This window comes from Panthera uncia (genome assembly GCF_023721935.1).
Source record: "Panthera uncia isolate 11264 chromosome B3 unlocalized genomic scaffold, Puncia_PCG_1.0 HiC_scaffold_1, whole genome shotgun sequence".
Taxonomy (NCBI): domain Eukaryota; kingdom Metazoa; phylum Chordata; class Mammalia; order Carnivora; family Felidae; genus Panthera; species Panthera uncia.
The window spans coordinates 124,453,728-124,478,206 of record NW_026057582.1 but is presented as its reverse complement, the minus strand read 5'-3'; the positions used below and the strand labels follow the sequence as shown (position 1 = coordinate 124,478,206).

Genomic DNA, 24,479 nt, shown 5'->3' with positions numbered 1-24,479 from the left:
ATTTTCTTTTTCATTACTTCTAATGTTTTTGTTGTTCTAAAAATAGATTCTGTTGTGACTTGGTTTCTCTCTGCCACACACGCATTACTTAAAAGGGCGTGTTTTCATGTTCAAAGAATTGGCCACCTTCTAATCCTGCCTCCATCCTTGGTTCTACCTGTACTTTGCCGTGGTCTTGAGACAAGATACTATCTTCTGTCTCAAGAGATGTTTGCCTCTCCCTGCTCCCTTTTTTCCTTTTCCTTTTTCCTATTTACTTTTCCTTCACACTCAGAATTTAATCAGTAAATGTGCACCTTCCTATTTGAACACAAAACTCATTCTCCTGCCTCCTACCATTGGTGTCCTACCATTTTTATGGCGGTGTGTACCTGTAGAATTCCTCGCTTCATTTTTTGCTTAGTGGATCTGTCCTAGTCTGCTGGTACTTTTCTTCAATTTTCATTAGTTTTTCTCTTCCCTTTTGCCCTGGGTTGGAGCACAAAGACTTAGCATGGCTGTATTTTGGGGTGGGGGTTGTTCGGGTATCTTTATTACTCTCAGGAAGCCTTGGTTATTTCTCGTCATGCCTTTGAAACAGTGTCAGCTTTTCCACGGCCATGGGAACATGGTGGTATGGTAGGATGGGACCAGACAGAGCACTGGGCACCTGCATCGCCATCCTGGTTCTGTTACCTTTGAGCAGATCTCCCTGAGCTTCTTTACGGACAAATGGTGCCTGACCTTACAAGGTTACTGTGAGAGTCAGCCGAAAGAGTGGGCAGGAAAGTCGGTACGTGCATCGCAGAGAGTCACCAAGAATGTGTCATCCTGTGAGCCTAGCTCGACTTCCAGACGGTTTCCCTACAGTCTGACCTTGAGTGTGCCCTTGGAGGCAGCAGACAGTTCCGTGTATACTGTTGAACATGCCATCATTGGTTTGCTTGTAAGTTATTTTGGTACTTCTGTGTCCCATTGATCTGGTTTCTATGGTAATATTTCCTTGTGTTTGTTTGTCTTGAATGATATTGGCAGCGAACCACTATACTAATTCTGATATTGCAGCATTTTGAGCAGACATGCTTTTTCAGAACAGATTACATTGTTTTTCCTCAGTCATTTCATTAACTGCCTCATAAAATTAATCTTCCTCCTGAGTTTGAAAAGAAGGCTGACCTCCCCTTTATCTGTCCCTTCCTTTACTCCCTGTAGTTATTCTCAGGTCCCTTTTGAAACACTCCTTTACACTATGGAGCCCTCCCAGGCTTTTTGCTAATTTCATGACCGATCTTGCTGTCCTTTCCCTTACCTTTTTATCATATTTCTAATCTACTTATCTCAATAGGCATCCTTTTGGACTTCAAGAATCTCTGTTTCTTTGTTTTCCTTTTTTAATATGTGGGCCTCTGTTGATGGGATGTTCCAAGATCTCAGGTCTTGACTTCTGTAGTCTTCGTTTCACTTGTTATCTTCTATATCACTGCTACCGTAACAAAGTACCAAAAACTGGTTGTTGAGAAATGTGTTGTCTCAAGTTCTGAAGGTCAGAAGTCTGACATCAAGATGTCAGCAGCAGGACTATGTTCCCTCTCAGCTCCAGGGGAGGGTCCTTCCTTGCCTCTTCCTAACTTCTGGTGGTAGCTGGCAGTCTGCGACTTTCCTTGGCTTGTAAACCCGTCACCCCAGCAACGTGCCATTTTCCCCTGCACGTCTTTGCACCGTCCTCTCTCTGCATGTATCTGCCTTTGTGACTCAGTCTCCCCTTTTCAGAAGGACACCAGTCAGTCATATTAGATGAGGACCCGCCTTAATAACCTCATTCTAACTTAATTATCTCTGTAAAGACCCTGTTTCCAATGAAGCTCACATTTGGAGGTACTGGGGATTGGGGCTTCAACGTATCTTTTATGGGGAATGCAGTTCAGCTCATAACACCTTCCTTGTGGCCGTCGCTCTGTTGCCCTTGACCTGGGTCCACCACTCGTGCCCACTTTGTGTGCATGGGCAGACATCCAGTGTCCTGCTCATCTTTACATGCTGAATGTTCCCTCTCTTCTCAAGAGCCCTACACTCTGGCAGGGACTTGAGCGGCAGGGGTTTGGAAGGTCTCACATGGAACGTTCCCCCTGGGGATGATGAGGCAGGCACAGACGGTTCTTATGTGTCATAGCCCTCACGCGCACGAGGAGGCTGGGACAGAGCTGCCGTCCCCAACATGCTGGTCCTCTGTCCAGCCAAACCCTTGTCATCCATGACCTCCTCTCACAGTCCGGCTTCCCAGAGAACATTTGCAGGCATCTTCACTTTTAGGGTTTCTTTGGGTTTATTCCTCAAGCTTTTTAGCAATTCAGTTCTGTTTAGATTAGACCCATTGGTTTTGTGGCCTCCGCAGCGGTCTGGTTGCCCTGACTGCTCCTTTCCCTATCAGAAAGTTGTTCCTGTCTTTCTGGCTGATTCAACAAGGAGAAGACCCCTCTGCCATCATCCCAGGAATTTTCGCTTAATCATAGAAAGAAGGGCTTGAGTTTTATGTTGGCCAAGGATTCACAAATACATTTTAGAAGATTCTATTTATCCTGCATCCCCTTTTATTTCTTTTTAAGTTTATTTATTTATTTTGGGGCGGGGGGGGGGAACCATGTGTGAGCATGGGAGGGGCAGAGAGAAATGGAGGGAGAGAATCCCAAGGACGCTTCACACTGTCAGTGCAGAGTCCAACGTGGGGCTCGAACTCACAAACTATGAGATCATGACCTGAGCTGAAATCAAGACTCAGACGCTTAACCGTCAGAGCCACCCACGTGCCCCTCCCCCATCCCCTTTTAACATGTACGTCTTGATTGAATAGACTAATTCAAGAAGCTGCCTTTTTGTATCATTCCCTAGTGTCATGGAGCTCCAGTCGATTACCTCAAGGGATTTATAGTCTCTAGGAGGGAAGATTCTTACACAGTTAACCATAGGCCACAGGTCAAATGCTGACCAACTGGGAGGAATGATGAACTGGCAAGACAGGGAGAAAAGGTACGAATTCTGCTCTGTGGGCCCCCGCAGAGACAAGTAACGATGTAACATCGAACCTCTACTCTAGTGAGGCTGCTCTCCACCTAACCAATGACAGAGGCCCTCAGCGCAACCCCCCACCCCCACCCCACCAACCTGCAACTGTCAACGTTAAAAACCAGGCTGAAAGCTTTGTAGACCACAGCCCTCCACTTACCAATTATTTTTCTTCCACCAATAAAGGTTGCACTGACATAAAAGCAACCATAAGTGATATCATTGTGGTCCACTGGCTCTCTCACCGTGACATTTTGTGTCCGGTGGCTTTAAGAAGGATTGTGTAAAGGCGGGTAACTGGACCACAGCCTCCACTACGGGACAAGGAGGTTTTTCATACACACAGAAGCACCCCAAACATCACTATCCGTATTGAGCCATGCCCTTACATACACCTAGTCCTTCTTGATTCGATTCTAATCACTACCACTGTCCCAGGAAATATGTTTCTAAGCCATCACACTGTGCCTCCTGGAAGAGTAGTACTTCCTTCTCTTTGGCCCGAAATTTAAAGGGCTCGTGATTGAGGACAAACAGGAACACGTATCTGTCTGTTTGCTCTGGAGTGGGGGTGCCTTAACCACAGTGCTGGTGAATTGGGGGGGGGGGGGTCTCCGCATCCAGCTGTCTGTGATTTTGCGATTCCGCGTGCATGGATTTCATTATGCAATCGCTGGCTTCTGTCCCCCAGAACCTTGTTTATTGTGATCCTTCCCGGACTAAACACAAGTAAGTAATGAAGGCTTCGGGGCTTACCCGGCTCCGTTTCCATGTGATGTGTACTATTATCTTCTTAACTTTGCGTGGGTTAGACTCCTTTCACTGTTCCGTAAACACTTGGGCACCCTACAGTGTTTGTGCGCCCAAATAACTTTTGTAAATGAAAGTTTTCACACCAACCCAAGACCAGGTAGAAGTCTCACACATTTATTTGCAGCTCCCAAGCCCAGAAATCTTTTCACAAGGATGTTTATAGTCTTTTTGTTTTAATATATGAAATTTATTGTCAAATTGGTTTCCATACAACACCCAGTGCTCATCCCAAAAGGTGCCCTCCTCAATACCAGGATGTTTATATTCTGAGTGTGTTTTCCTGTTTTCAGACTTCTGCTTTTTCTGACTTCTCTGGGAGCTTGACTTTAACAAATTTCAACCCTGCAGAAGCTCTGGCGGGTGTAAGACCCAGAAAGAGCTAAATATTAGGAACTGGCAGCATCTGCTTCCCCCTCTTCCTCGTGTCTGGGGAATTCAATGGCACACAGCCACTCACTTGTTACTGATGATTTTCTTCTGCTAGAACAGTGCCCCCAAAAAGAAGCACGTGTGGTTTCCCTACAAGTGTTCTTTCGTGGCTGTGTGGTCAGCATCACCTGCTCATAGTCCATGAAGATCAAGAAACCCATGAGTTAGGGGCGCCTGGGTGGCTCAGTTGGTTGAGCGTCCGACTTCAGCTCAGGTCATAATCTCATGGTTCGTGAGTTCGAGCCCCTCATCAGGCTCTGTGCTGATAGCTCAGAGCCTGGAGACTGCTTCAGATTCTGTGTCCCCCTCTCTCTCTCTCTGCCTTTCCCCTGCTCATGCTCTGTCTCTGTCTCTCAAAAGTGAATAAACATTAAAAAAAAGAAAAAAGAAACCCACGAGTTAGGGCGACCAGATGCATATTTAACACACACACACACACACACACACACACACACTTCTGTCCTTTAAACCATAATCTCCCTGCGCCTTGGTTCCACTTGGTAAGCCATTTCTCTCATCTGCCCCAGTGCTCACAGAATGGCTTACACGTCACAGTACTCAAGCAAACGTGGCTAAATGTACAAACGCAAGTGAAGCAAGGTGGTGTCCCTGTCACGTAACTGGAGGCGATGCAGACCCTGGTTGGGGATGAGGAAGGCAGTCCTTGCACTGAAGCTTGCACAAGTAGGATGTAGACAGGAGCTAAGAGGACTGTGAATTCCAGGGGAGAGAAACCGGAGCGGGGTGCAGAGCCAGGAGGAGGTTTCTTGCCCCCTTCATCATAGTGGCAGAGCAGAGTGTGAAGGCAGAGGCCGGCCAGCTAGGCCTGCAGAAACTTGGTCCTTGAGTGACCTCATGACACCCACCATCAACAGAAGGCCAGTTTTCAGGAAGAAGCTTTTACAAAAAATGTCAGCGCCCACAATGTGTTTGCCACATGTCCAAGTGTTACCAAACAACGCACGTTCCGGGGGGACTATCAGCAGCCCCAGCAGCCCTTTGGCAGATGGGACAGTCACTGACAACAAGGCCACACTCCCTTAGTCCCCACAGCCTACCTAGGAATTTCAATGTTGGGTCCACTTTCTGAGCCATGTGGTTCATTCATGAACAGGCTGTTGCTGTGCTTTAATTGGCACTTTATCCTTGGCCTTGAATCCTCTGCTCTTGGGAGCATGCCCATCCCCCAACTTCTTCTACCTACAACAAATTATTAACTCCACAAACTTCTGCCAACAGGAGCGCAAAGGGCAAGCAGAGGGCAGGTAGGAGACAGGGAGGTGTAAAGCTGGAAAGAGGCTGGGGAGACTGGCAATGTGGGGCTGCCCAGGGAAGGAGCTCGGATGTCCTGCTGCATTCAGGCGGGGGGTGTGGGGAGCCTGAAAAGTTCAGAGCAGACCTTGACATCTTAGGATGATCGATGTGGTTAGAGGTGTGAATATGGATTGGACTGCGGTTCTCGGTGGTTTGATTCTTGTCATTGCACAAACATTTATTTAGTGTCTGCTACATGCTAGGCATGCTGCTGACCTTCAGACACTGTCAGTCAAGGCTCTGCAGGGAGGTGCACGCGGACCAGGCTCTGGACAGGCCACACCCGCTGGGGCATAGGAGATAGTTTGAGTTAGCACAGTACAAAATCAGCAGGCAAGTTCATATAAAGGGAGTTGAGCCAGACCAAGCCCAAGATGGTATTCACATCCACCGCGACTTGCCCAAGACCCCCACCTGGAGGGGCTCAGACACAGGGCTCAGAGTCTCCTGAGGTCAAGTCCCTGCTCTTCATGCACTTACAAGCTGCAGCTCTGGACTCCCAGAACGTGCAGGAGATGCCGGAGGGAGATTGCCATTGTGGGGAAAGAACACCTAAGCTCATCCACCAAGGATGTCTAATGCATTTGTAGCATAAGTGGTTCGTGTCACAGTAATACTCTGATGCATTTCTCATTTTCATTTACTTTTGATGGTCTTATAGTTTTATGTATGAGACTTTCAATAGACACCTAAGATTTATTGTTAAAAATCAAACCCAGGGGCGCCTGGGTGGCTCGGTCGGTTAAGCGTCCGACTTCGGCTCAGGTCATGATCTCACGGTCCATGGGTTCGAGCCCCGCATCGGGCTCTGTGCTGACAGCTCAGAGCCTGGAGCCTGCTTCGGATCCTGTGTCTCCCTCTCTCTGTGACCCCCCCCCCCGTTCATGCTCTGTCTCTCTCTGTCTCAAAAATAAATAAACGTTAAAAAAAAAATTTTTTTTTAAATCAAACCCAAATCAGCCTCCTCGTCAGCTTACATTTGGCTGCCGTTTCCATTCAAGTCCAATCCGCTTGATATTGATTGACCAGAATGGCCACACAGGGTGAGTGGAGAGTCAGATTGCAATCTGAGCCCTCTTGGCTTTGTGTCCAGCTGTCTGGGCCTGGGACCTGTGTGTGTCTCCAAGAACCCAGGAAGAGGAGGCAGCCAGGCCCTTGGAGGGCCTTCTTTGACTTGACATTACAAAACCTGACACAGTGACCTTCCTGCCAGCCTGCTCCTAGGTTGGCTGTCTTCCTTATCCCAAGGCTCCTGGTAGGAGAACACTGTCCTTCGAAGCACATGAGCCAGACAGAATCCTGGGTCCAGAAGTGACTTAGACATCATCAGGTCCAAACCGCTTATTTAACAGATGAAAGCCAATAATAGCCAGATGAAGGGTGATAAAATTAGGAATTATGGAAAGATTAGGGAGAAGTGCATGTGGCTGGATTTGAAATGAAGGCATCAGGAGGGACTCCTGTGTAACACAGAGCTGTGTTGGATCAGTGGGCTGAGAAGCAGTGACACCCCAGTAGCAGTGGGTACACCTAACACCAGATCTTGGTTTCTAAATACCATTTTCTGCTAAAGGGAATCGGGGCTGATTCCAGGGCTGGGGGTTGGAAAGCACCAGAAGAGACTGGAGCACCTTATCTTGCCAGGAAGTAAGGAAGTGCCCAAAACATGTAGGGACATGTCAGAGGAACACAGGAGCCCCATTGATGGGACTCCCACTGGCCAAACTGGGGATGATCTGAGCAGCAAAAGAAATAATGATAATAGTAATGGCAATACTTTGAGTAAAAAAAGAATCCATGAGTCCATAGTGATACTTAAAAGGAGAGGGAGACACCCTTCTGCACAGAAGAATGCCAAGTAACAAGTGTAGAAGGAATGATCATTTTAGAAAAATCACTGTTTTGCAACCATCAGTGTACTGAGTCAGGCCAGGGTCAACAGTGGATGCTGAAATCAGTGGATGAAATGATGTAGGAACACAAGATACTCACTAGTCTCAGAGTATCACCCCACAGCTTGCTCATTAGTCACAAAGAACAAAATGTACCTTTATAAAGGAGGGATCTGACAGACACAACCTTCAACAAGAGGTCAGGCCTGGCATCACCAACAGGGGAATAACCTGACATCGGTTGCCCTCGCATGAGGTCCAATTGGTAGGACTCATCATTGTCTGAGATTTTTGCCAAAAATGCTTCACTTGAATCTCAACATTGGGAAACAATTGAGTAGATTCAGATTGTGGGGTATTCTATGAGACAACTGGAATGACTTGAAAAATTGCAATGCCAATGTTGGAAAAGACATAAAAAGCCATGAGGATTCTTCTAGCTTAAAGAAGAGTAAAGGGACATGACCAATAAATTCAGTGTGTGATTCTTGATGGGATCCTGGATCAGGACATAAAATAATGATAAAAGACATGTCTGGGACGGCTGGGACTGTTTGAATGTGGACTGTAGATTTGATAATATCGTATCGATTTCATTCCTTGAAAATGATAAATAATGGAGGTCACCTCGAAAAATATTCTTGTTCTTTAGAGATACATGCTGAAGTATTTAGGGGTTAAGTGTCCTGGTGGCGCTAATTTACTTGGAAATGATTCCACAAAAAATGAAAAGTGTCTGTGGAGAGAAAGGAGAGAAAGCAAAATGTGGCAACAGAGTAACAGTGGTATCTAGGTGCAGGGCATTTTAGGGGTGCTCACTGTGTCCAAGTTCAGCTTTTCTGCAGTTCTGAACTTTTTCAAAATAAAAAATTGTGGGGGGAACAGTAATGACAGTAGAAACAGCAATAGAATGACTTGTCTTTTTTTAAAAATCAGCTGAAGTTAAAACTCCATTCTTTTGTCCTGAAATCCAGTATGCCATCACCTGTCTCTCTTCATCCACGTGAATGGAGAGAGAAATAAGACAGAGACACAGTCCTTCATCCCCTGGTTCAAAGACCAGAGCTTTGAGAGGGCGTGATAGACCGACCCTTTACAATCCTGGCAGCTCAGCTAAGGAGATAAAGACGACACACTATCACCATCTAGCGGCCACATAAGCAGTCTGCTGCTGCCAATTTTGAAAGCAAACTTTACCCCAAGTTATTACTGGTCTTTCCCGCCATGGGCTTGGTGAATACATTTTCCCATCTGCCAAGCCCTGGTTTTTGTTCCTCTAATTTTCTCATACGCCTTTCCAGCTGCTTTGGAGAAACAAGCCCAGAAGCTGATTTCCTCCTCCCGCCCCCCACCGAAACCTAACTGAGCCCCAAATTCTTTGATAATCCAGAAGAAAGAGAAAAGCCCTGTTCGTGTGTACTTAACCAGATCTCTTTTTACCAGATCTCTTTTTACCACCACACACCAGCAAGCTTCTGGCCTTTCTGACTCTGCCTTGTGGAAATAAACAAAAACTAACCCGATGAGGAAAGCAAAGGCGATTTATTCAGAGCTTGCTGTAGGAAGGGAGTCAACTACATTCGCTTGTGTTTTGGCAGAAGAGTGAGAAAGCTTTATAGTGGGGAAAAGGGAAAGCCTTGGGTGTTTCCCAACTGGAGGCTCTCAATGGGAAAGCTGGAGGCAGCTGAATAGAAGCGGGGCTGGGGGGGGGGGTGTTCTACATGTTTGGTTGGGGGAGCATTTTGGCTTTCTCTGGTTGGTTTAAGTTGGACATAGGGCCAAAGACTAGTGAAGCTGTCCATTATGAGTCAAGCCCTGGCGATTTGAGTTCCAGAAGCTATTGTGTAGCTTCCTGGATTGATGTTAGCCATGGAGGCTTGGCTTCCTATGAGTCTGGCTTAGAACAGGCTGGCTTCCTGGGCTGGTTACTACAGATAAGGGGGTTAGTTTTCTGGGCAGGTTGCTGCTTGTGTGTCAAAGTTCCATTTTTTACATATGGCCTGGCCATTGTGTATTCAGTCTCTCTCTCTCTCTCTCTCTCTCTCTCTCTCTCTCTGCAAGCCCATCCACAAAGCACCCAACATGGGGCCCTCCATGTTGCCGGCAGCAGCATCTCTAATCACAGGGAAGAGGCCCCTGGAGGGAGGTCAGAAGACCTTCAGCCTTCTGCTCCAGTCTGGGGAGGTTCCTCTAAGTGTGGGTGGCCTCCCCCCTGTACACAGCAGGTGCCATTCCTGCTGATTCCTGCCCTGTGAGAGGTAACGCTTGCTCCCTCTAGAGGCCGGAGAGTGAGGTGGAGTCTTGCAGAGATTACCTGTGAGACACAGATGCAGATGGGAACAGGTATGTCCCCAATGCCAGCTACAAGTCAGCCAAGATCCTGACGTCCAGGGACTCCAGCCGAGATGAACAGACAGACTCACACATGAATAAACCATTGCTTTATCCCAAGCCTATGTTGGCCGTGGGCTCACCATCCGTGGGTGCTTTTCTCCTTTCTCCAAATCCAGGCGCTGCGTGTGAAATGGTCCCATCTCAAGTTGCCCTGGGTGGATCTAGACTGGCTCATAGACATCTCCTGCCAGATCACAGAGCTGGACCTTTCTGCCAATTGCCTGTCTTCCCTCCCCTCCGTCATCCCCTGGGGACTCATCAACCTCCGGAAGCTGAACCTCTCCAACAACCACCTGGGGGAGCTGCCTGGCGTGCAGTCATCGGATGAAATCATCTGTTCCAGGTGGGCACTCGGCCCACTCAGGCCTCCCAGAGTGGGGATGGGGACCTCCGCACCCAGCCGCCACCACTGCCCTCCTCCTACACGTACTCCCTAAGTGTCCTTTGTGGTTTTGAAAACAAACTCTCAGGAATGGGAGAGAAGTTCTGCCTGCCCTTATACAAGCTCTGAGGAATAAGGCCTCCCCGCTTTTTGGGGTGAACGCAGAGAAGTCTAGAAGGGTGGTTTGTCCGGCCCACATTTATACTCCCACTGGTGGCCATGCAGACCTGCCTGCCTGAGACATCCAGTCTTGGTCTCGCACACAGGAATCAGAGGATGCTGAAATACTCCTGGCTGGTGCAAAGCTTTTATTCCACCTCCCAGGGAAAGTTAAGTGAGAAAGGCGTCATAGAAAGAATTAACAGCGGGTGGATAGTGTGGGCAACTCCTGGTCTCCTTTTGCGGGGGGGAGGGAGAGCGTGGGAACAGGCCTGCACCTTCCCCCTGCAGCACATGGATGTACTGATGATACCTACCTGCAAAGCCCCATCTTCCGAAGGACTTGAGCCTTAGAGCTAAGGCTCTAAGCAAAGTTAAGGGAGAATGTTGCAAAGAGCACAGGGTCAGACATAACCCATGAGGAAGAAGGTTGCACACAAACATTTAATTTTTTAATGTTTATTTATTTTTGAGAGAGAGGGAGAGACAGAGCGTGAAAGGGGGGGGGGGCGGAGCAGAGAGATAGGGAGACAGAATCCGAAGCAGGCTCCAGGCTCTGAGCCATCAGCACAGAGCCCAATGCGGGGCTCGAACTCACAAGCCGTGAGATCATGACCTGAGCTGAAGTCGGACGCTTAACTGACTGAGCCACCCAGGTGCCCCAACTGCACACAAACATTTAAAGGTCAAGTGCCATCTGAGCGGGGGTCCCTAACCAGGTTCCAGATGCCTGAAAGCACCGCCCTGTGGCCTTCCAGGAACTTTCAGGACACCAGCTTCTTTTGCTATCATATATTGAGAAAGGTTTGCAACCCTATGAGTCAGTGAGACCAGGGCCCACAAAAGAGACAGTTGATTTTCTTTGTCTACACAGTTAATGCAATGAATACCAATCCTACTCTGCATTTTCAACCCACACTCTTTAGCTTGGTGCGAGGGGAAAAGAGAAAGACGTGTGCAGAGACACGGAACCTTGATGCTTTACCTCTTTGTTCTGATGCCTTGCCTTCCTTCTTCCCCAACCACAGGCTCCTGGAAATTGACATTTCCAGCAATAAATTGCCCCATCTCCCACCAGGATTCTTGCACCTCTTAAAACTTCAAAAATTGACAGCTTCAAAAAACTACTTGGAAAAGTTGTTTGAAGAAGAATGTGGTATGTTGGATCATCAGTAACCTGACTTACTTTGTTGTGGTGTACTTCTTGATAGGACCTTTTTTGTTTGTTTGTTTGTTTGTTTGTTTGTTTGTTTACTGATGCATTTATTTATTTATTTTCCCCTAGCCACTAACTGGATCGGTTTGCGGAAGCTGCAGGAACTCGACATCTCTAACAATAAATTGACGGAACTCCCTGCCCTTTTCCTTCATTCTTTCAAGTCACTCAGTTATCTGAATGTCTCCAGAAATAACCTGAAGGTGTTTCCAGATGCCTGGGCCTGCCCTTTGGTTAGTATTGTGCCAGAAGCTGGTCATTACCCAGGGCTCTCTCAGTGCGCTCACTTGCGCCCCCTGGGTGGCCACACTGGGTAGTAGCACTGCCGTCCCCCTCTTACCCTGGGAAGTGTCCCTCAAGAGCATCCAGCCCCTGAGTGTCTCAGGCAGGTAACTCACGTGAGAGCCAGCACCTGGCTCCGGGCTTGAGGTTCACGCCATGACGCCCATAGAACTTTCCACAGTCACAGCTCATATGTCCGGTGTAGGAAGACTTCTGCCCCAGAATGGGGGCACAGTTCCTTTCAGATAGCTGTGAAATCAGAATAAAGAAGCAGAAATCATCTGCCTCCACAGCACTGCCAATTAAATGGTGGTTTTGCTTCTTGGGAAGTTTGCTTGTTAAAACAGATGGAATACCATAAAGAATATTTATGTTTTATTGCCATTGGTTTTGAACCAAGAAATTCTCTGTCACTAGCATTAACATTCTGGTGGAAACATATGTGTGTGGGAAACTGTTCCTCTCTGGAGCATGGTCCTGAATGATGCCATTATTTCCAAGGACAATGGGCCAGATGTTCTGGAATGAAGGGAAAGGACTATGAGCCACCTTTGTCTCCCTCAGGAAACCATTCCCGTCCCTTTCTTGGGGCAAAAGGACAGGAAAACGGGACAATAACAGTTTGTAGCGTCTTGACTCTGTTGCACTTATGACAGAAGCTTATTGTAGCATTCTGATTTTTAATATCAGGTTTGGAAACAGTCTTTCTCCTAGGCCCTCCGGCACTTGACAAGCTAACTAATGTCTCATTCTCTTTCTTGTCGAACTCTTAGAAATGTTGTAGAGCATCCAAAAATGCCCTGGAATCTCTACCAGACAAAATGGCTGTCTTTTGGAAAAACCACCTCAGGGATGCGGATTTCTCAGAAAACGCTCTCAAAGAAGTCCCCCTGGGGCTTTTCCAGCTCGATGTGAGTCGAACAGGCCCTCTTTTTCTCATTTTCAGCCTTTGTGAGGAAATCGCTCTACATTGCAGTGCAATTCACATGCTTCTCCTGAGCTTCTGAGACCAAAAACAAAAAATGTTGAGCTGTCAAAAATGTGCATGTTTATGAGCAAAGATTGGGAGGAAGTGAGCCAAATGAAAACAGCTATGTGAAGGGGAAGGGGGAGCGTGGGGTTTTATCCACCAGGACTCTGCAGGGTTGAAACTTGTAAGCACAGCCCAGCAGCCCTCTGTCTGACCTGCTCTGGCTCTGTCCTTCCCGCCCCCGCCCCCGGGGCCCACTGAGGCCTGTGTGCAGAGCGGAGGGAGCACTGTAGGCGGGGCCTTATTGCCCCCCCACCCCCCACCCCTGTCTCCCTCCCCAGCTGGAATTCCTGAGGGTTAGAAGCTTCTTTGGATGTGAATTCAGGAAAGTGCCTTTTGCCACACTCCCGAGTCCCCCCGCCCCACCCAACCCACCAACACGGGCTGCTTTCTTATCTTGGGGTATATGCAGACCTGTTCCCCCCACTCGAATGGGAGCCCCTAAAGGCCTAGAGCACAGATCATATTCATCCCTTGGCTCTGGGTCCTGCCCCAGATTGGGGCTGACGAGTGTTGCCGGAAGGCATCAGGGCAGCCCCGGGCAGAGGGCACAGGCCTCGGCCCTCAGTCCTGCTGCACCGGCTACCTGGGCCCCCACAGGTTCTCCTGCAGGGAAAAGTGAAGCTTACCCCCATGTTCAGGGACCCCAAAAGGGCCAGGAGGGCACCTTGCATCTGTGTGTTCTCAGGGAGGATGGGCATCGAGTCTCAAGCCCCAAGGTGTGCATGTTTCAATGGGGACAGAAGTCGCTGCTACCCCCAGGGGGACCCCGGGCCATACGCTCAGTCCACCGCCCCAGCTCCGCCCTTGGGGAGATCGCCTGTATCAGCCCCCAGCTCTGGGTCCATTTCTTCCCACCAGCAGCTTGCCGACTCGGTTTTCTGGTTCCTAGTGGGGCCAGAAGCCACAAATCAGGAGGGAAAGAACTCTGTTTGGGACCTTACTGCTCGGCCCCAGGGGAATTCATGTTTGCTTGCGGTCTTCCCCTCCCAGTGGGGGTACTGGGAGGCCCTGCACAACTTTCGGTGACAAGCTGGTTGTGATGGCGGGGGTGGCGTGGACCCCCTTTGACAAGGGAAGAGACAAGTGCATGGAGTAAGGAGTTCAAAGCAGGCAGCCTGTTCACACTGCTAAGCCACCACGTAGAGGACAGGATAGTCGGTGTCCCCAGTGGTGGCATCAAGAAAGGTCACAATATGGGGTGCCTGGGTGGCTCAGTCAGTTAAGTGTCTGACTTTGGCTCAGGTCATGGTCTGGCAGTTCATGAGTTCAAGCCCCGCATCGGGCTCTGTGCTGACAGCCCAGAGTCTGGAGCCTGCTTTGGATTCTGTGACTCCCTCTCTCTCTGCCCCTCCCCCGCTTGTACTTTCTCTCTCTCTCTCTCTCTCTCTCTCTCTCTCTCAGTCTCTCAATCTCTCTCAAAAGTAAACACTAAAAAATACTTTAAAACATAAAAACCTAAAAAAAAAAAAAAAGGTCACAATCTGCCCCCTGTACTTCCAAGTAAAACACGTCACAAGTCCAAGGGTAGAGTTGGTGCCCCTCTGTGACTGGTGGGTGGACAGAGGGCCGAGGGCCGAGTAGTCACCAGGGGGCACCACAGGCACACGGGTGGTGCCAGGCACCTGGCCAGCAGAGGGCACCCAGCTGGGGCAGATGACCCTCTGTGTCCCTGCCACCCTGCCCCTGCCAGGGGCATCACCTGAGGAGGTCACGGGAGGCAGGGGGACCCAGCACTGTGCAGCAGCCCCCTCCCCTGGGGTGTGATGCCTCGGCCTCCAGGACCCTCAGCATCAGCTGCTGTTCCCAGGACGGGCCGTAAGTAACTGTTACTCTTAAGAAGGCCCAGCGCTGAGAAGCACTTGGACTCCTTTCAGCCTGAAATGAACTGCCTCCCATTGATCTGGAGGGAAGGATAGTGTATAAACTGTCCCGTTTGCTGTATTTGATACAATTTCATGAGTTCTTTTTTTTTTTTTTTTTTTTGTGGGGCTCCATCCCACAACCATGAGATCATGATCTGTGCCAAAATCAAGAGTCGGACACTCAGGGCGCCTAAGCGTCTGACTCTTGACTTCAGCGCGGGTCATGATCTCACGGTTCGTGAGTTCGAGCTTGGCATTGAGCCCTGTGCGGGCAGCCCTGAGCCTTCTTGGGATTCTCTCTCTCTGTTTTCCTGTCTCTCTGCCCCTCCCTCACTCTCTCTCTCTCAAAATAAGTAAATAAAGTTAAAATATTAAAAAAGAGTCGGACGCTGGACTGAGCCACCCAGGTGCCCCAATATAATTCCGAGTTCTAAGAGACTATGAAGCCCCACACTATTGGAATCTTTGCTAAAGTGAATCCATTACAATCATTTGTGCATTTTGTCAGGCACATGACCTTTCTCTTCAGTTTCTGCTCCCTTTGGTGTTTGATGGTACCTTTGACTCTCTCTCTCTCTCTCTCTCTCTCTCTCTCTCTCTCTCTCTCTCTGTCTCTCTCCTTCCCAGGCCCTCATGTTCCTGAGGTTACAGGGGAACCAGCTCATGGTGCTGCCACCTCAAGATAAGTGGACCTGTAGACAACTTAAAACCCTGGATCTCTCCAGAAACCAATTTGGCAAGTAAGCATGGGGTCTCCTTACCCTGGCGAGCTCGAAAATGTGCGTGTAACCACAGTCAAGCCGACCCTTGGCTTGGTGCCTTCCTTGGTGTGTTAGGGCCGCCATAACAAAGTACCTCAGTCTGGGGGGCTCAAACAACAGACTTTTATTTCCTCATGGCTCTGGAGGCTGGGAGTCTGAGATTAGGGTGCCAGCAAGGTTGCTTTCTCCTGTGGCCTCTCCCCTTGGCCTGAATATAACTACCTTTTCCCTGTGTCTCGCATGGTCTCCCTGTGTCCTAATCTCCACTTTCTTAGAAGGACACCAGTCAGACTGGATCAGAGTCCATTTGTATGACCTCATTGTAACTCGTGCACCTCTTTAAAGACCCCGCCTCCAAATACAGTCACATTCTGAGGTCCTGGGGGTTAGGACTTCAAAACATAATTTGGAAGAAAGAGGCACAACTCACCCAAAACAGTGTCCTGCCATCTCTAAGTTTTAAAGGCTCCAGGAGACTCTTCTCATGTCCACCTAACCTGTCATTCTGTTCCAAAATTTTGGCCAATCACTAGCCAAAATGAGCATCCAATGAATAAAAATCACTCCCAAAGCCTTCTAATAAAACAGGAAAATCTGAGGATGAGCACAGCTGGTCCTTGGGGCCCTGGAGACCAGACTCCCAATTTCATTTGCTGAAGTCCACTTCTTAGCAGAATTTACCCCACAAAGAGAGCCCCCCACTCCTGTGAGAATGTGTAATATGGAAGAGCCACTGGAAAAGGCCTTCCTGCCAGGCACAGAAACGCTCACATCGCCTCAAATGGAGAAGCTCAAGAAAGGAAATCATCATTGATCATGCCAGTGTTTGATCACCTCCTTTAGAGGTTTTTTTCCCCCAAAGACTTGTGAACATCACTAGTGCAATTAGCGGTCAGGGGCTATGGGTGCTTACATAGCAGCTGCAGGGGAGCCCAAACATCCTGCTGATCGACTTTTCTCCCTTATCTCTGCATGGCTTGGCGTTGTATAATCACAGCAAAATAGTAATGTCCTTACCATGCTTTCCTCAAAATCTGACCTTTTTTTGGTTTTGGCCCCGGCAGAAATGAAGACGGACTTAAAACAAAGCGTATTTCCTTTTTCACCACCAGAGGGCGCCAGCGTTCTGGGACGGAGACAGGTGTGTAAGGCGGTGCGGGCAAGAGACAGCTGGGCGGGTGTTCCCTGCTCCACCACCGGGGGTCGCCCTTGCATGGGGCTTTTCTCTCCCCGTTTGGCCTGCAAGTATCCTGAAGTCCCCTCTCCTGCTTGCGGTCCGATGAGACTGGTAGCTGCTGTGTGGGTGGGTCTGCCATGAGTGAGCACCGCCCTAGATATGGTGCACGTGTTAGAGCCTTTCTTGAAAGCCCACAGCATGAGGTATGGATTGGGGTTCCCCATTTTGCAGGTGAGGAAACTCAGGCTTCCACCGTCTTACATTCAGCTCAAACTTCCATAACAAAGCATCACAGACTGGGCGGCTTAGACAATGGAAATTTATGTTCTTACGGTTCTGGAGGCTGGCAGTCTGAGATCAGGGTGCCAGCACAGTCGGCTCCTTGTGAGAGCCTTCTTGCTGTGTTCTCACAAAGACCGACTGACAGACCGAGCCCGCCGGTGTCTCTTCTTGTGAGGGTACTAATCCCATCGTGGGACCCTACCTTCATGACCTCATCTAAACCTAATTACCTCCCAAAGGCTCCAACTCCAAGTGTCATCACTCTGGGTGTTAGGGCTTCAACATATGAAGGGAGGAAGACAGTTCAGTCTGTAGCACCTGGCTGATATGCCCAGGTCACACGGCTGCTTGGTGACAACCAGCTTTCAGCCCAGCACTGTGGCACTCCAGCCCCGAGGTTGGGAAGGGCAGCACTGTGAAGTCCTTACTGCCACACCGTAGCATCCACGGGAAGTCCACGTGGGCACACAGTCACCCCACCCCCACCCCCGCATGCTATCCTGGCCAGCCTGACACTCTGTGGGGGGCTTAGGGTCTTCCCCCAAATTCATCAGAAACAGAACTTTTCTTAGAGTATTTTTACTGGTCTTAAAACCAGGCCAGTTCAGCAGACAATATTCCAGGAAAACAAATTTTTCTGGTTTCATTTTGTCTTCTGTGAGGTATGGGGGCAAGTGTGAACCTGTCCCTGGAGCTATTCAGCTGGCCCTTTTCTTTTTAACCTGAAAACTAAGACTTCTAAACCCAGCAAGGGTCACAGAAATATCCCTCAGGATGCTGTCCCGTAGAACTGGAACCAATATTTAGGTCATTTGAAATGTAACATAATGTTCTTCTTTGGCTCGATTTATGTTGGCAAGTGCTCTTTCAGTACAGATGGTGTAAGATGGGGACGAGAAATGCCAGAGGCTAAGACATATTGCAGGCATGACCCAAATGGTCTGTTCACCTGTTACGCCTTTTGATGAACTGACATGTTCAGTATATATATGGATATATGTGTATACAGCAGTCACGTATGAGTGTGTGTGTTTACATATGATTGAAAAAGTAACATGTCAGCAGTGGAACAGACCTAAGTAAATATAGGAATTCAGTATATGACAAAGGTGGAATTTCAATTTGGTAGGGAAAAAATGTTTTATTGTTTTAATAAATACTGTGGTGTAACTGCCTGTCCAGTTGGAAGGGGAAAAATCACAAGGCTGGGGTCCCTTCCTTATATCAACTACAAAAATTTCCATGTGGATTTCAGATTTACATATAAAAGAAAAAGAAAACAAGAAGCATTTAAGAGAATATATGTATAATCTGGGAGTGGAGAAGACCTTTAAAAACTAGGCGGAAAACCCAGAAGTCTTTAGAAAAGGACCAAAATCTTGGGCTTTGTAGAAATATGAAAGCTTTGTTCAGTAAAAGGCATCATAAACCAAGTCAAAATGCAAACAGACAAGAAATGTTTGCAACACAAATTGTTGCAACATAAACTGGCTTAAGTCCTAATATACAAAGACTGCTTACAAATTGTTTTTGCTTGTAAAGACAAACCAATAGGACAAAAAAAAACAAAAAAAAACAAAAAAAACAGGGAGGGCAATGGATATAAACAGTTTGCAGAAAAGGAAGTCCAAATGGCCCCTGTAACAAATGATGAGGCCTCGAACCAACTACTGGGGACACACAATTAGGAATTTCATAACCGGTCCTTTTTTAAAAAAAATTTTTAACGTTTTATTCATTTTTGAAAGACAGAGTGCAAGCGGGGGAGGGGCCGAGAGAGAGAGAGAGAGAGAGAGAGAGAGAGACAGAATCTGAAGCAGGCTCCAGGCTCCAAGCCGTCAGCACAGAGCCTGACGCAGGGCTTGAACTCACAAACCATGAGATCATGACCTGAGCGGAAGTCAGACGCTCAATCGACTGAGCCACTCAGGCGCCCCTCATAACCGGTCCTTTTTAAAATGAAGGGACTTGGGGCGGCTGGGTGGCTCAGTCGGTTAAGCATCCGACTTCGGCTCAGGTCATGATCTCGCGGTCCGTGAGTTCAAGCCCCGCATCAGGCTCTGTGCTGACAGCTCAGAGCCTGGAGCCTGCTTCACATTCTGCGTCTCCCTCTCTCTCTGACCCTCCCCCATTCATGCTGTCTCTCCCTGTCTCAAAAATAAATAAACGTTAAAAAAAAAAATTAAAAAAATAAAAATAAAATGAAGGGCCTTGGGACTTTGGAAATTGAGTCCAGACATAAGGATTTCACTTGGAAGGAAAGAGAAACACACCCTTTCTTCTTGTCGATGCCCAAACGGGATGATAACACACGAGAAGTGTAGTGGAGGTGGATCTCAGTCATGTTTCCATTGCTGCAGGTTGAGCCTCGTACTTCATGAGTGGATTAGAAAGGTGTCTCCGGTTTAGAAATGTAGGCCTCGCAGACGGAGGTGGGCCCAACGCTGAGCGGTACCAGACACTCCCTCATGAGGCTACCAGAGCGCAAGGCCAAAGGCACGCATGAGCAGCGTAACTGGAGCGTGCACCGTTCTGGAAGATGACCTTGCTGGTGGCCCCTCAGGAGCCTGTCTGGGGAGCGAAGTGAGGGGGGCCACACGGCTTGGCAGTTTCCCTGGCAGAGGTGGGCCGAGGCATCAGCACACGACAAAGTCCTCTTGAGTTCCTAACTTTCGCCTCGTGAGTTGAGGCCCACACCTGGGATTGCAAATTCTCCCTCGGTGGGGCGATTCTCTCAGGACTGTTGATCCTTGGGTGAGGAATTATCTATAAAAGATAACTTATTTGCAGAAGGAGAGTAGAATTCCGAGGAGATTTATGTACGTTCAAGTAGTCATGTTTGTGTGGCGGCCTTGTCCAAAAATAATTTGGACAGCCGTTTTTACGGTAAAATTCAGACCAGCAGAGTCATAAATTACTTATGAATAAATAATTACAGTTCATAAATACCTCGAGCTGTGCTCGCGCAGCCCCGTTTCCATAGTTTCTGCACCGGGCCGAGAACTCTGTGACAGGTGCTGTCTCTGTTTGCAGTGGTAATTGCTTGTTCCCTCCGTCCGTTACTTAGAGAGGCTTCATAAACACCAAGGTCAAACTGGAAAATCGAGACGCGCAGAGGCCAGGTGTTGAGAACGTTCTCAGGGTAGAAAGGGAGCCTTTCTTATTGTGCGTGTGTTTTCAGTGTGTGTTGCGGCAGGTTGAAGTTGATCATTCTTTTTCACTGGGGGGAAAAAAGAAAGTCCTTTTGAGCATCTTCCTATGTCCAAATCCATTTTTTTTAGAAAGCGTGTTACACCTTTGTTTCTAAAGGAGCCCCTTCACTGAGTCCCCTCCCTGTGGCTGCTAGCTGGATCGGTTTTCCGGGCGCTGCTTTCAGTATTCTGTTATCGTCTCTCCCGGAACATTCTCTGATGCCAGGTTACCCCCATTAGCATTGATACCTCGGCTACATGTGTGGAGGAGAGCCAGAGGACAGGGAGGAAGTTGTGATCAAGGACAGCGGAAAGTCGCTCGGCCCAACAAAAGAATCCCAACTTCTCTATCTCGCTTGGCTGGCAGAGGCCGGAGAAGAGGGCTTTGGGCCAGTCTTTTATCTTGAGTTCTCAGAGCTGGAGCTGAAAGGGACCCTTGGGGGCCTGCAGTCCTGCCCCCCTCTGTGCCTGACCAGGGAGGATAAGGCACTTCAGAGATTCTGCTAGAAACCTAAGCCTCTCATCCCCATCAGAGTGCAAGCACAAGCTCCCTGCCACGGTCTTTCTCCGCCCCCACCCTCCGGTGCCCCTGGAAAGAGCACAGGTGACATGAGTTTAATGGGAATCTCCTAATTAGCCTAATTAATGAAATCACTGAAATACTAGAGAGCTGGCTACTTTTTCAGAGAATGCCATCTTAGGAAGCCTAAAAACTGAGCCCATCATATTATTTTCTAGTTGCCTGGCTCTTTCTTAACTGGAGAGGTAATTCATGTCCTCAGTAAACAGAATTTTTGAACAGTGCTGAAGGTATGGAATGAATAGCCAGCCTCCTAGTCATCCCCTTCCCCAGAGACAACCACGGAATTTGCTGTGTCTCTGGTAACGGATATGTTTGTGTCTAACATACTTGTAGAACACGTACGTGCATACGTGCCTGTGTGTATCCACATGCCTATAGCAGCACGTAAAATGCACGCACATGGGTGGTGTGTGTGCATACGCCTATAATATCATATAGCACACTTATATACCTGTGTGCCTGTGTAGTGTGCACATAAACAGCATCAGATAGCATATCCATGTGCATATACCACACGTACATGTAACACATTCATGTAAATGCATGAGTGTGTGTTTGCTCACATGCCTGCACACGTTTTGGTGGGTCACAAGTTAAGCCTTCTAGATGCCTGATGCCACCTCCTTGCTTTTCAGTTCACCAATAGCTCGTGAGTATCACTTCATACCCGCACGTGTAGACCTGCCCCATGCTTTGTAATAGTTGAATACTATCCTATTATTCATTAGCTACCCCCCTTTGGGGCAGACATGTAAGCCATCTTTTGTCTTTGCTGTTACAAACAGTGTGCCATCGAGTGTCCTGTCTTTGCATCTTTGCCACACGGACAAGGGCATCTGTAGGACCATTCCCTCGAATTAGAATCCCTGGGGCAGTCAGATGGGCACCTCATTCAGATCGCCTTGCCCAAAATACCCTCCAGAGGATGCAGCATTTTGTATGGCCACCTGGCCTCCAGGCTGTGACGGTCCAGAATTATCTGCAAATATCCAGTCTGCTTTGCCATTTCTTTGCAGCCGGTGTGCTGGAATTTCCGGCCTTCCTAAGTGAGTCTTTGGAGGTCCTTTGTCTGAACGACAATCATCTGGATGCAGTCCCTCCCTCGGTTTGCCTACTGAAGAACTTATCAGAACTCTACTTGGGAAAGTGAGTACCCAGCCAGAGCAGCCACACTGGCCCTTCTGGCCCGGGGAGGCAGAGTGTCCTGTAACCCATCTGAGGACACAGACACGGGGAAAGAGAAGCCATCTATGTACCAGGAAGCAGCAGGCGGACTTTGAGAACCGGGCTTAGTCAAAGAGTCGGGGTGGGGGGTGAGGGTGGGGGGAAGGCTGGCAAGTGACGCCATGATGCATCATTTGCTACTTGACTCAGTCGTAATGAAAGGAGTGCTCCTTCATCCTTCCATTTACTGGATACCTACTGCCAGGCACTGCTGGGGGGGTTCAGACAGTGTGCAAAACAATGAAAATATGGAAAAAAAAAGTTCAGGTTATGTTGCCTTTTTGAGAAGAGATACTAGTAATCTTTATGGATCATCGTAATACATAGAAGAGAGGTGGACGTTGGGGGTGGAAATCCAGTTCTAAGCCACAGGGCTTTGCAGAAGACAGGGCTCCCATTTGTACTGCTGGCTTCCCAGGGAGAAAGGCTTTGGAATTACTATATAAATGGGAGGTGAGAAAGCAGGGGCCCATGATGTCAGGCTTGGGGTGTGGGCCCCAGAGGCTGACAGGCTGCTGTGTGTGTGTGTGTGCACATGTGTGTGTTCTCCCACGGTGTGTGTGTGTGTGTGTGTGTGTGTGTGTGTGCCCTCAGCAATCCTGGCCTCCGAGAACTCCCTCCTGAGCTGGGGCAGCTGGGCAACCTTTGGCAGTTGGACATTGAAGACCTGAACATCAGCAACGTGCCCACGGAGATCAGAAAGGAAGGTAGGGCTTCCTCAGCACCGCCCCCTGGGAAAAATGACTCAAGTCCACTTGTTAAGGACCTTGGGGTGGAAGCTGCTGGGTGTCCCATGGAGCCCAACTGCGGGCTCCCATGGTTGGGAAGGTGCTGTAAAATTACCCAGAAAGTGATAGTTGCTGGGCACCGTGGTATTGCGATTGACCACATGATAAAAGTATCTTTGGTTCTGTGGGCAGGAAGGATTTTGTCTGGACGCCCTTGACTTTTGGACTCCACTTTTGGGATGATTAGTATCACACCTTTTCCCCATCAAACCCAATACTGCTCTCAACTTGCCCCATTAGAACATGTGCAAAGTGTTCCTTCAAGACAGGATGTTGTTTCCCAAGGGCCGTGAGCATGTTCTCGTCTATACGTCCACAGTGTCTACTTTCCCCGCTCTGTGATTTTGCATAGGCCCCAAAGCGATGTTGTCTTACCTGCGCGCTCAGCTGCGGAAAGCAGAGAAGTGCAAGCTGATGAAAATGATCATCGTGGGTCCTCCGCGCCAGGGCAAGTCCACCCTCCTGGAGATCTTACAGACGGGGAGGGCCCCCCAGGTGGTGCACAGCGAGGCCACCATCAGGACCACCAAGTGGGAGCTCCAGAGGCCAGCTGGCTCGAGAGCCAAGGTCAAGGATGTTCGGTGTGCAGAGTCCCCCATGGGTGGGAGGGAGTTTTCCCTGGCACCTTCTGTCTCCTCTCCAGAGAGCCTGGGATTTTCACAGCCTGGTGTCTGGGGCCCAGGATATTTACAGGGGCCGCTGTGTGCTGTTTCAAAGTTCCTGCTAAGGGCCAGTGAATAATTTCTTAATATGACTTCATAGTTCTGTTACGGTTAAGTTGAGGCTTCGGGCCAGTGGTTTGGCCGTCCGTTAGATTTCTTTGATGAGCTTTTGAAGGCAGCAGTGGCCAGGCTCTGCCCTTCCTGGCTCTAAGGATTACAATTCAAATGGTCTGGGGTAGCTGCCCCCCAGAGCTGAGAGCAAACTGCTACCATAGACAGTGAGACCCAGCAGCACCTGCCCCTCGCGGGGAGGCTGAGAACCCACCCCCTGGAATGAATGCACTGTCCTGCCTAACACCTGCTTCCACCCCAAGTTCCGAAAAGTCTGGTTTTCAAGCCCTTATGTGGTGAACCTGTTAATCATCTTGTTTTGCGTTCAGAGTGAGACAAAGGAAAATGAAACTTGCCTCGCACTGGAATCAGAGAAGAGAGCCTGTAGAGGAATGCAGGGGTAGAATATCCCAGAATATAGAACGCTGGGAGCAACAGCTCAGGGGAGAACACACCCCTGGAATGCCTCCCTTACCTGTCGCAGTATTTGTAGGCACACAGAACCACACAGGGACCCAGGTGCAGGGAGGCTGTTCGGGGAAAACCAAGGGGCGTTGGGGCCAGAGGCTGCATGGTTTACCCGCCCCCTCCCCCAGCCCCAGCCCCCAGCGCAGTGCCAACTAGAGACAACAATGTCTTGTTGCAGGATCTTTTTTACAAAATCACTTTCCAGGTAGGAAATTCCGGTTCGGGTCGTGAGGCATTTAGGCTGTACATTTTAGCAGACTCAGAAACCGGTCCTCTAAAGGGCAGAGCCCCGCCTTTTAATGCCATAACAGTCAAATAATACCAGCCCCACCACAACCCCCCAAAAGGCCCCAGGAGTGAATCTAACTACCCCGTGTCCAAAGGTTCTCTAAAGCCCCCAGGATCTCTGGATTCTCT

At 48.8% G+C, this 24,479-nt stretch overlaps 1 protein-coding gene across 1 annotated transcript in view; it reads left to right on the top strand.

The window, feature by feature from the left end:
- LRRK1 (leucine rich repeat kinase 1) overlaps positions 1-24,479 on the top strand; it is a 133,085-nt gene that overhangs the window by 69,771 nt on the left and 38,835 nt on the right. The window contains exons 7-15 of the mRNA XM_049613999.1: positions 9,998-10,224; positions 11,451-11,578; positions 11,708-11,871; positions 12,694-12,831; positions 15,443-15,555; positions 16,641-16,717; positions 21,826-21,955; positions 22,628-22,740; positions 23,174-23,388. Coding sequence (XP_049469956.1) covers positions 9,998-10,224; positions 11,451-11,578; positions 11,708-11,871; positions 12,694-12,831; positions 15,443-15,555; positions 16,641-16,717; positions 21,826-21,955; positions 22,628-22,740; positions 23,174-23,388 — 1,305 coding nt within the window. The remainder of the gene's footprint in view (positions 1-9,997; positions 10,225-11,450; positions 11,579-11,707; positions 11,872-12,693; positions 12,832-15,442; positions 15,556-16,640; positions 16,718-21,825; positions 21,956-22,627; positions 22,741-23,173; positions 23,389-24,479) is intronic.